Source organism: Pteropus vampyrus, unplaced genomic scaffold (assembly GCF_000151845.1).
Source record: "Pteropus vampyrus isolate Shadow unplaced genomic scaffold, Pvam_2.0 Scaffold242, whole genome shotgun sequence".
NCBI classification, from domain to species: Eukaryota; Metazoa; Chordata; class Mammalia; order Chiroptera; family Pteropodidae; genus Pteropus; species Pteropus vampyrus.
The window spans coordinates 1,817,030-1,830,069 of NW_011889023.1; the positions used below are offsets into that span (position 1 = coordinate 1,817,030).

General features: G+C 30.3%; 1 protein-coding gene across 8 annotated transcripts in view; it reads right to left on the bottom strand.

Annotated features, from left to right (window-relative positions):
* Positions 1–841: 841 nt before the first annotated feature.
* USP25 (ubiquitin specific peptidase 25) overlaps positions 842–13,040 on the bottom strand; it is a 91,469-nt gene continuing 79,270 nt past the window's right edge. For all 8 annotated transcript variants that reach the window (XM_011374254.2, XM_023519973.1, XM_023519972.1 and 5 more), the window contains 5 exons: positions 12,487–12,565; positions 9,422–9,501; positions 5,540–5,663; positions 3,194–3,389; positions 842–2,913 (listed from right to left, as the gene is read on the bottom strand). In XM_011374254.2, coding sequence (XP_011372556.1) covers positions 2,741–2,913; positions 3,194–3,389; positions 5,540–5,663; positions 9,422–9,501; positions 12,487–12,565 — 652 coding nt within the window. In that variant the 3' untranslated portion in view covers positions 842–2,740. The remainder of the gene's footprint in view (positions 2,914–3,193; positions 3,390–5,539; positions 5,664–9,421; positions 9,502–12,486; positions 12,566–13,040) is intronic.

Genomic DNA, 13,040 nt, shown 5'->3' on the forward strand with positions numbered 1-13,040 from the left:
GGATGAAGTTACCGTGGGCACGACAAATGGTATTTAACCTGCTTACTGTTGTAAATTGAAAATAAACAAGCAAAAAAGGTTACAAAAAGGTACCCTTACTCACTTCCCCCAAGCATCGGAGTGATTATACTTTTGGGGAATGACAGGGGACCCAGAAGTCAACAAATCATAAAACAAAGACACTGAATTTCTAGAGAATCAGATACAGGAGAAAATCCACCTTAGTCTCAAATCTAACACTTCCTTGAAATTACAAGTGAGGAAAATACTAAAAATCTTCCGACAAACAAGGGATCACAAGTGAATGGTAATTAAATAGCATCAATTTAGGGTTTATTAAATGCGTCTAAATTTTATTTAGTGCTATGGTTCTCAAACGTTAGCAATATAAGAATCATCTGAAGGACTTGTGAGACCACAGATCATGTGATGAGTTTCTGAGTCAGTAGTTCTGCTGTGGGGCTCAACAATTTTCAGTTCTAACATGTTCCCAAATGTTGCTGAAGCTGCCAGTCTGAGACCATATTTTGAGAACTACTGATTTAGTGTATGGTCATTATAGTATTTTAATGAATTTGAAAAGTATTAGTGGGGTCTCACAGGTTCCCTCATGATTACAGTTGTCCTAAACCTTGTGTTTTAAAGAAGTTCCTACAAGTCTTAAGTTCTACCTATTTGAAATCTATACAGAATTATTTCAAAGCATAATTTTGGGGGAGTAGGAAGAGAGGATTATAGTAATCAAAATGAGTCACTTAAACCAAAATGAAATCTGCCATGGACGAGAGCTTTATGAAGTTCCAAGTTTTAAATTACAAGCTATAAATTAAATTTAGCCCAGTAAATTATAAGAAATTTTATTGACCTAAATCTTAAGACTAGATTAAAAGCTGATATAAAAACAAGCAGTTTCCCCAGGTCTTGAAAAAGGTCACTTCTGTAAATAAGTACTTCAGATTCATTACTAGGAATGAATAAAATGGCTTTTAACTACAAAGCAAATGTAATAATAATACTTACCTTCAGCACATGAGCCACATGTAATTCCCTGTATGTGGCTTATAAAAGGAGTAATTTCCATATGGTGTTTGAGCACTTTGTGTCTCACTAGTCAGTTATACAGCAAACACAAACTACTTTGCTGTTATGATAGAATATCATAAAATATTGAAGATAATTTATAAAAGCTTTGATGATACATATGAAATTTCTAAACTTTTGACAGGACTTGAAAACCAATGCAGAATACTAATTCTGCTCAATTAGAGAATTTAAAATCTAAACTAAAACACATTTTGATAGCTACAATATGCAAAATCTAACTTTATAATAGAAATAGTACCAATTTCTTGTCACTAATACCTCAGTAGTACACTGATACCTTTATAAGGAGCATCATGAAACAGCTTAATATTTTCCTCTTCCTCTTCCATCCAGCATCTTTTGTGAGAAGCACTTATAAAAAGCACTAGTTTTGGCGACGCTATAACAAACATACACATAGTATAATGATATATTTTACTACGCTAACAAAGTATTGTTTATAAAGAAATTTTTATAAATTCAAAAATAGGTCGTTGGTAACATGATTACCTTTAAAGCATTGATTTTCATTTACAACATTACTTCATTGATTTTAAACAGAAGTTCCATCTATAAAATTTCTACAGCTTTTCCTTTTTGAAAAGGAGGTCAATAAAAGCAGGTAAGATACTCATAACTTCTAGTTCAACAATATCAACTTCATTTCACAGCATTGATTAGTAGAGAACATTTTCAATTAAAGTGGTATACAATTTACAAAAATAGAATGATTATATAAGGCGAAACATTGTCCTCCATTATGAGGAATGTGTGTATGTTTGTGTGTATATATACATATACATATTTATTATAAGTGTCACTATTAAATAGCCCTTATTCAAGTATTTTTCTCCGGTATCTCTTGAATTAATCACCTTGCTATATTATTTGTAAATACATAAAAAAATAAAAGGTTAATCTAAGAAAAAGTTAAAAGTTTCAGTGTACTTGACTTAAATATTAGCCACTCACTTCAGTGAAAACCTGATTTGAATTCAAAGCACGTTTAGGTGCCATATTAAGTTTAAAAACTTAGTCAAAAATATAGATACACTTAAGTGTCATATATTTAGTAAATTTTCAATGTGCCAACATTAGAGCAAAATTAAGTCTGTAATAATCTATTCATCACCCGATCTTAAACAATCACCCAAATTCGTTTATATATTATATCTAAAATAATACACTAATATACAATATACCTGCTTACAAACACATAGGTAGCCATAAATAAAACTTTATTCTTCAATTTCATTTACAAGCTACCAAATATTATGTATCGTACACAGTGCTGAACACTTAAATGGCTGTAGTCATGGAAGAATCCAGACTGAATGGAAAGCTGTAGATAAAGATAAAAGCAAAATAATACTGTAACAGAAAGGTGGCAAAAACATGGTTTTGCCATAATAAAATCAATCAGATTTGTAATTATACATGAGTTCTGGTTAAAACAAAGTCTGAGTGCCATGCGATTCTCAGCTTTATTGTTTGCAATCTGGCTAAAGTTTGTATAGTTATTTTCTTCTGCAGTTATTAAAATTAAAAAAAAAATGTTAAAAACTATAGCAGCAACAAGCAAACCCTGTGACAGGAAGGCAAGGGTTAAGAACTAAAAAAAAGTTTATACAGTGTTTTCAGGGAAAGTGTGTGCAGTTTATCTCCCGTCAGCAGGAGTTCGACTGAGCGACAACATGATTCGGGCAAATCGCTCACACAGTTCATGCGTGGAATACGAAGGTAACTTCGGTGGCTCCTGGAAACCCTTAATCTCCGTAGAACAATCAAGCAATTTTGGCAGAAAATCTGTCAGCTTCTCTTGAAGGTTTGCTGCAAATACAATTAGAGGTAACTAAGGACAGAGAGCGAGGGAGATAAACGATCATCTTCAATGTGATTTCTTAATTTGGAGTGATCAGTTAATGTTTCATTTCAAAATATTTAAAATAATTACTATTTTGGGGAAAGAGGTAAAATATAAATGGCAAAGGAAGAGTGCATGGCTTAGTTTAGAAATAAAAAGTAATGATGTGAATTTTATAGGATAAATAACATCTAATTCTGCACTTAATCCCAACAACTAAGGTGGGTGCTAACACCTTAAACTTACATTCCATTTCTTGTCCAAGGTAAGAACACCATCGATTTCTCATGTCTTCCACAGCGAGTATATCTTTCTCTTCCATTTCATCCACCAATAACAAGGGTAAAAATGGGACAATAAACTCATTCATGATAATCAGACCATTGTTTACTTCTCGATCCTCTCCAGATTCAAATAGTTCTGCAGCTTGCTCATTTAATTTCTTAATGCAATGAGAAAAAGAACAGATTTGTTTCCTTTTTAATGAAATAAAAATACCCATAAGTGTTAATACTGAAGACAACACAGTATGTTCACAAACAGCATTAGAAAAAAGGGCGATCAGGAAAAATTATCTCAACTTGTCCTAGCATGAAAAATCTCTTAGAAAAAGCTATATTCATAACAACAGAAATAAGAAGTGGGGAAAATATTGTTATTATGTTTTTAAAGTTTATGTTCAGCTTATATCACTTTGATTATCATTACAGGGGTCAATTTTTATTTATTCTCCAGAGGTGAACTTCTCCCAATTCTAAAATTTAATAAGCACTCAAAGTAATTTTAAAAATAAAGAAATTCAGACTCCATATTAATTTTTAAAACTCTTCATCATCTTCTCTATAAATATCAATGGAATAGTACTGCTATATTCCTTGGTACAAAAACATAATCAATTAATTCATTTATCCCGTTAAAAATTTTTTACTGAGTTCATGTCATATGCCAGAAACTGTTCTAGATGCAGGGGTATCCAAGTGATTAATACAGAAAACTCTCATGGAGCTTATAATTTGGTATAGGATCAGCAAACTTTTTCTGTAAAGGACAAGATAGGAAATATTTTAGGCTTTGAGGGCCATATAGTTTCTGTTGCAATTACTCAACCGTGTCACTGTTGCACAAAGGCAGCCATATGTAATATGTAAATGAATGAGTATGGCTGTGTTTTAATAAAACTTTATTTACAAAACTGAGTGACAGACTGGTGCAGGCCAAGTATGCTGACCCCTGATATAGGAGAACGGGGAAGTGGTAAAGAAACAGACGTACGAGATAGATAAGGAATATAGGTAAAATAAGAGCTATCTATTTAAGGGTTTAGATTTGAAATCTTATATTTATAGCATGATAAATATAATTTTTAAATAATTATAATTTTAAGCTGAATTTCAAATACAAAAATTATAGTGTTTATCTTTGTATTATGTCATTCCTGTGCAATTTATCTTTACTTTGTAGAGAGGCTTATGCTAAACATCTAACTCAGCCACTAACCAATTATTTAACCTTGAGCAAAAAAGTAATCTCTTGGCTTCAGTTTCTTTACTTGAAAAATAGAATACTATTATACCTCCTTACATAGTGGTTAAGAAGACTAGATAAGATAAGCCTTGAAGTATCTACTATAATTTTACAATATGAAAGACATCACTATTATTCTGAAACTTTATGTTAGGTTTGGTATGACTGAGTTTGTTTTCAGAAAATTCTGGCAGTAGTATACTAGAGAGCAGACTGGAAAGGAGTAGTGATCGAAGTCAAGAAAGAGAGAGGTAGACAGGGGAAGGAAGATGAGTCTCAACTAAGGCAGAAGTACAACGGGTATGAAGAAGAAGGTATAGAAAATGGTGAAGCAAATGAAATCAACGGACTTGGCAACTATTGGATGAATGGAAAGGCTGAATCAAAACATGTCCTGGTAATGCTTTAAATATAATCTGTCCGAAACCAACCTTGTTTATGTTCTTAAGATTCCCTAAAGCCAAACACAAAACCAAAAAGTCAGATAGCTTTGATGACTCTCTTCTTTCTACTCAACCAATATGGTATTATAACCAAAAAAAAAAAACAAAAAAAAACTGCTATAAAGACTTTTAAAAAGTTTATAATAGCAGCAATATTTCAGCACAAAGTGAAAATATTTGAGGAGTAAACTAATGATTAGGTGAAAAAATATATTGTATTACAATGATCCTTTGACTTATATGTACCACATATACTGCTACTTATAAAAATTCAGAAATAGCTATTACTTTTCTGAAATAATGATAATTCTTTGTGCTCTATGCAGCCCCTCCTCTCCCACCAAAAAAGGGACTGGTAGAGGGATGAAGAAAGCTAATATAAAAATGTAATCCTTCTGATCCAATTTTGAGAACATTAGGATTTATCACATGCAACACTTAGGACCCATAAAGAAGGGATAAAGAATTGAGTGTATTCTCCTATCTTAAGGGAGTAGACCCAAATTATAGGCATCATCATGATTCTTACCCCATCAGAGTTTATAGAGTCAATCACTTATATGAGTCTGGAAAATTTGCCCAATGTAAAACAAAATGATAAACATACTATGTACATTCAACTTACTAGTAAACATTCTCTTCTATAATGTGATATCAACTCTTCATCATGTCCTCTGTATGGGCCTTTGGACAAGAGTTCTTTGTTATTCTGATAGGCACAGATAAGGAATAGCAAGGAATCTATATAACTTAAAAATAAAGAAAAACATATAGTATTAGTATTTCACATTTTAAAAGTCAACTAGAATTATAAAACATTTTAAATAAACATTTAAATTTAGATTTTCCAGAACATTACAATAAAAAAGACCATCTAATGCACTGTATGCCTGAGAGCATTGTTTTAAAAACAAATACATTTGAAACTAGAAGATAGTTAACATCTTAAAAATAAAAAATGAAAATCAAATAGCAAAACAAAACAAAAAAATTTGGAAGAAAAGCCATAAATGATGAATTCATGAAGTTCATTTTGTCTGCTTTGGCATTTATTTTCCTGATGTCTTTCACTTAGATTCAAAATTAAGACCTTGTGCAAGTCAACAAGCTATTTGTTTAACAACATGTCATTTTTGTATGAAGGAGGGTGTTTGTTTTTTGATAACAAACATTATTTGATTCATTCAGTGACTATTTGGTTAGGTTTTTTTTCTATCAGGTATAGTTCTAGTCGTTGAGACAAATTTACAGGTAGAAAGGAGAATATCTAAAGGAGATGATGGAAGTAGAGAGGTAAAAGAATGCTTCTAAATCTGGGAAATTAGTGGGATGCAAAGAAACAAAAGAAAACACTAACATAAAAAGCTGACAGGGTAGACCTTTGTATTATATTTAATATAAGTAATATTCATGTTATATTAATTAAATCTAGATATTATGAAGTTCAAACTAGTTTTAAAAAAGGTAGGAGAGGAAAAATATTTAAGTGTTATAATTGCCTCTAAAATAATTATCCTTCTTCTAACATGCAATAGGACAAAATACATACAGCTATATATTTGTATAACTGACATACAGAAAATAGTTTAAGATACCATCATTATTTCAGTTTGTCCAATCATATCTCCCCATAGATTAATTCAGAAAACTGTAGCATCATAACAAGTGAAATATTGTAAAGAAAAACTATCTTTAAACTCTAGCATACACTGCTAATCAGTGGTACTGTTTATTATTTAATTTCATGTACTTAGATATAAATCAGTGCTATATGCCAAAGATTAAATGTACATTTGGAACTTAATGCATACATTTGTGACAAATAGAATTACATGTTTGAAACTATGTCTTAAAAAATAAGTTATTTGAAAATGGCTTGTTCCAGGAATTTGTTTTCGAGAAAACTTAAGATTATGAAACTTTGTTTTGAAATAATATGGATACAGTCTCAGCTAAATATTTTTTGTTTTAGTTATGAAATTAAAAAGAAAGGATGATCATATCAAACGTTGTTTTATGCAACTAAGTTGAAGTAATTCGCTGGCACATCTACTTTTTCTTTTATAGCTATTAAGTTTCCTGTTAAAAAGGTATCTCCTGAATGACATTCATATCTGGCCTCCTAGACCTCGTCACCTTTTCAAGAATAGCCCTGAAACCATGACCTTGTTCTAATTTTCTACTGAGGTGCACAAAATGTTTTAAAATATTATCAATACATTTTCAAATAGATCAGAATAAGATTCAGCAGTCCAGTTAACCACATTCTTATTTAAGATAAAATAAGATCGTAGCTTGGCATACTTTATGTTTCCTTATACTCTGTAAAATCATGGTTGCAAAAAACATGATTTTACTTCACTACTCACAGAATTGACAATAACCCATCAATCAATATTCTATTCATGGCTTTTAATGGTTATGTATTCATTAAAAATAAGTTTGACACAAAATTTTGGCAATATTTTACATGCTGCTAGCTATGGTAACTGCTGTATTTAAAGTGATAAAATTAACTTTTTTTTTTTTTTTTTTTTACAATGTTCCACAAACATTATTTGTTATCGTTACTAACTTTCTATCTGATCTTTCCAATTTAACATTTGGTATACTAGAATACTGACTCTGAACAAGTATACATTTGAGAATAAGAAAATTATGAAATTTCAATGTACTTTCCAGTTACAGTTATATCTTAAAGACCATTAACAAATGTTAATAAAATAAGCTAATGTAAACGCTACTGTAGAGAGTTTGAAAGTGATAGTTTCATCTTTTTAATTCTTAAAGAAAAAGGTAAATGAATAACATTTTTTGTGCTTATCTGATTTCATTAAATTATACAAGAGTACAGAGGTCTCTATTTTAGTTTTTCTCTCCCTAGTTAGTTGTGTGACTTTGACAAAGTCATTGCACTGGGGGATTTATTTATTTATATTTTTGTTTGTTTGTTTTTAGCATTTTATTTTTAGTTTCAAGTATACAGTACATTGGTTAGACATTTTATACAGTTTATTAAGAGATCTCCCTGATTATTCTTTCACCGATCTGGCTCTACATACAGCCATTACATTACTGTTGACCACATTCTCTATGCTGTGCTCCACATCCCCATGACCATCTATCAACTACTAATTTTTACTTCTTTAACCCTTCAACCCTTTTTCCCAGCTTCCAACCCCCTTTCCCTCTGGCTGTCACCAGATTGTCCTCTATATTTGTGAGTCTGTTTTTGATTAGCTTGTCTATAAAAAGAAAATGCCTTTTTGGTCTTAGACATTCTTTCTTTGTAATGTCATATTAGTATTTTTCTTACATCAGTGCAAATCTCAGAAATCCTAATGTGAATTTGAATATTCCCATTAAAGAAATAAAACCTAGACCAAAGTAATAATAAAAGAGCTATTGATCAAAATAGTTTCCTATTTCAATAACCAATGTGAATTTTCTTACATGCAATGACTAGGACTTTAATAATTTGTATCTGAGTATTAACACTTTTTATTTTTGTGTGATAACTTCTAAAACTGTGATAAGTGTAAAAAAATAACATTGTGTACTGTCTAATGAATAGAGCAACACTTCCTCAATAGAATTTTCTGTAATGATGGAAGTATTTTTATCTATTGGCCAATATAGTAGCTACTAGCCAGATGTGGCTACTGAACATTCAAAATGTGGCTAGTCTGATAAATTAAATTTTTAGTTTTAAATATTTTAATCTAAACTTACATTGTCACACATGGCTGGTGGCTTACCATGTTGGACAGCATAATTCTAAAAGTAAAGGTCTATGTTGTTATTAAAAAAGATAGCATCATTATCTCAATGACTGTAATATGGCATTATTTACAGTACAAAACTTTCTAAAACAAATCGCTAGTCAAGTAAGTTAATGTTGAAGGATATAAATTAAGAAATATGTGGAGAAATAAGTAAATGCAAACTAGCGAGTAATCTGCAATGGTAAATAAATCAATATCTACCTTTTCTTCTTGGTAACAAAATAATAGTTATATTATAGTTTAATAAGTAGAAATGCCTTTAAAATCATTTATAATTTAAATGAAAAAGTCTAAAATGTGTTTGCAGTCACAATACTTAGAAAACAAGAGATCAGTTTCCTACAACTATATTTTTTATAATGCCTGAAAGGTAGGTGCCTGAAGGTAGGGAATACAACTTCCACGTGCTTGGAGACCAGCTTCTTTGGTCCCCAGCAGACTTCTGGGTTCCATCTAATCCTATCTATGCCTAAACTTCAGCTGCAGGGTTTGAGAGCTGATAAAAACAAAGACACTATTGCCAACCTTACACATTTAATTTAAAATAAAACTCGCTGTATTAACTGTGAAATTTCTCTGTAAACCTAAAACTGTTCTAAAATAAAATGTTTATTAAAAATACCTATTGTGAATAAAATCTTTTCTATAGATAAGGTCATAGCTGAATAGAATTAAGTACAAAAATTAAGCTCTTTTTTTCGGATGTGTCAACTTTTCCTTACCTTTCTCTCTGAAAATTCTCTAGTCCAATTATGAGATACATGGTTGTTTCCCTGAATTTCCTATACTCCTGATGCCACTCCTGTAGGTGAAAAAAATATTAATAGCATACAGAGAAAGATATTAAAACTCTAATAAAACCGTTCATAAAGTAATATATTGTTCTGATAACTATTTGAATTAATAGAAGCAAAGAGTTCAAAATTAAGATAAACTTGACTTAAATCAAGGTTTTAATTTCTGACAAGACTATTTATTAGTAAAATAATAAATATAAAAATTATTAGATACAGATGAATTAAACAACAAAGATCTCATTAGAAGATAACTGAAATACAAGGACAGGATAATCAACCAGGTTCTCTTTCTCTCAAAATTTCTCAGTATAAAAGCATATTAAATATTATTATACATTTGTATCACACTGAAAGTAAGAGGTAAATGGAAGTTACTACTCTAATATAAATCAAAGCTTGAAGTCTGTTATTTGATGCCAAATTTCAAGAAACTAAAAGGAAAAAAGTTATAGTTATAATGAATTTATTTAACCTTTTAATTTTGCCAAATTTGTTTTAAATTTGATTTTAAATGTAGTAGCTGAATAGTTTATTCTTTTGAGATACAGTGAAAAGGATAGACACATTTCACGTTTCACTACCCTATCTTAAAAAAATAAAAAAACAATTATGGGGCATCTCATAGGACTAAACAATTCAGAAATGACATTCTATAATTTTAGAAAACAAATAAAAAATCATGATTTTTTTCTTAACTTATTTAATTAAAAATTGATTCAAAGAAAACCACAACTAAAATACACGATAGAATTATCCTAAAAGAGATACTAACAATAAAAGCTTTTATGTACACATTCTTATAAGCAAATTAAAGTAAGAAACATAAAGACAGATCAGTTATTGGCCAACTATATTCTCCCTGATATAAACCATTTTAATTTTTAATTTTAATTTTCTGAGGCATAATTTTCATACAATTAGACCTTAATAACAAAGGCAAAATTTGTCTTACAAGTATAAAGTTAGCTTTCCTGGGGAAAATATTCAGATTGCCATTCTATTGTCATCAGAATTGCCTTAGAAGTTGTGAGTAGGTAAACTTTTTCTATAAATGGCTAAACATTAAATGTTTTATGATTTGCAGGCCATGCGGTCTGTTTACTCAACTCTGTGACTAACGAATGAAAAGACACATAAACAAATGGCTGTGTTCCAATAAAACTTTACTTATAAAAATAGGTGGTTAGCTGGATGTGGTCTGCAGGCCAAGGTTTGATAACCTTTGCCTTAGAGAAAAACAAAGATATGTGAGATATACAAAATCCCAAAACATGTTATGTGTTAGATTTAATGGCTCCGCAGTTAGAATATGAGTTTTCAGAATAAAAATATGCTGAATCTAAAATGATGAAGCAACTTTGCAGAAGAACTGCAGAATCAAATCACAATTAAAAATTAAGTCCCATGCAATTTGAATTTTGGGGACAAGGCAGAGTTAGCAACCGATTTGCTTGCCATCTCTGGCATGTATCATGTGTCCATTTATTTATGGATATGTTCTTAGATCTTCTAGGATGCTTTGTTGTTATAATTTACCAATTCTTATGTTAACATTAATTGATTCCTCATAGAAAAAGCCCTTCTATCTTTTTCTTCAAGAATGTCAGGGCTAGACTGAGATCTTTGCATTTCCTTGAAATTTTTGAATCGGCTTATCAAACTTCCTAAAACAACTTGCTAGAAGTTGGAAAGGGACTGAAGTGAATCAATAAATCATTTAGGCGAAAACTGTCATCTTTACAAAACCAAGTTTTCCAAACATGATATATATTATCCATTAATTCAGGTCTTCTTTAATGTCTCCTAAAATCATGCAAATTCTTTGTTAAATTTATTTCTAGATATTTCATAATTTTGGATGCTATTCCAAATGATGTCATTTTAAAATTTAATTTTCTGCTTGTTATTAGTGTCAGGGAATAAAATTATATTTGGCATAGGGTTGCATGTCACAAAGCTCTTATTAGTTCCAATAAATTTATCAGTAGATTTTGTTTATTTTATCTAGGTATAAAATTGCAAATAATGATAATTTCGTTTCTTCTTTCCCAATCTTTTCCTTTATGCTGATTTCTGTTGCCTTACTGTTCTGCTTGAACTTTCAGTACCATTCTGAAGATAGCAGATATCCCTGTCTTTTTCCTCATCACAAAGGAAAGCTTTCAATGTTCACAATTTATATATATTTGCTGCTGTAATTTTGTTGTGTTATGTTTTTTGAGGCACTCTTTAGCAGATTAAAGTAGTTACCTATTTTCCAGGTTAGCTAAGGGCTTTCATCAAAAATGAGTGTTTTCTATATCTTTTCTTCTATCTGTTATAATATGGTGAAATACACTATTTAAGGGAATTTAAAATAATTAAGTTTGTAAATGGGATCAAACATTAATCAAAGGCACTCATGAAAGCAACTAAAAATTCTAGATTTAGAAATAAAAAAGACTATATACATATATGAATGAAGTATTATACATATTTAACAATACACACACACACACACACACACAAACACACACATATACTATATATAGTAGAAAGTTAAATGTAAAAGTTTGAAGAGATACTAGTAGTTGAATTGGTAAAGATTTTAAAAAGTATTAATTTTAAAGCCAAAGAAAATACAAAGAGAATTTTGTGCACAAAAATTACTGTAAGCACAATATTAGTACGCTAGTGTGCATTCTTTCTCATGGCACAACACTGTCCAATAATGACAAATATATATGGCATTCAAAGATTAAAATGAATTTCTAGCATCTCCCAAAAGATGTTATAAAACAAATACAAATGGCTTCATATAGTATAGCATTTAAGAATGCAGGTTCTATTAACAAGTTGTAACCTGCTAGCTGTAGAAAAACTTTGGTCAGGTTATTTAATCCCTCTATATCTCATTTTCTCAGGTGCTTAATTTTGCTAAAATGAAAGGAAGATCAGTGAATGACAGTTCAACCTCAATCTACAGTTCAGCCTCTCAAAAGGCACATTACCTCATATTCCTCCAAGTTTACTTCTTCAGGTTTTATCATTTCAAGTTTGGCTTGAGCAACTTTCATTATGTTGTGACACCTTTAAATAAAAGATATATATTCCTAAATCAAAAGCAAAATCCATAAAAAGTTGAAAACTGTGTTATACAAAACCAAACTAACACATATGAAAATGAAATCCACTGTCATTGAAAAATAGCTTTTTGAGAAAACAACTCTCAGGTAACCTTAAGTGAAAAATTTGTTCTTTTGGACGAATGTTGGATAGTTACAAAGTATATAAAGAAGATAGCATTGATAATTCTAAGCCAAATTTATCATGTTATTTACATATGTTTTAAATTACGTTTTATTAATAAAGTTGCATAGATAAAAAGTTTTAAAAAATGATTTATATATATTAGGCAAGCTTAAGAAACATGAAATCTCATTTCCCCCCAAATGGCATTATTTGTAAACAGTTAAAAGGAATCCAAAATGTGCCTAACGTTTTGGGTAAGAATGGAAACATTCCAATAAATTTTATGATCAGAATCATAGCTAAAGAAATCCTC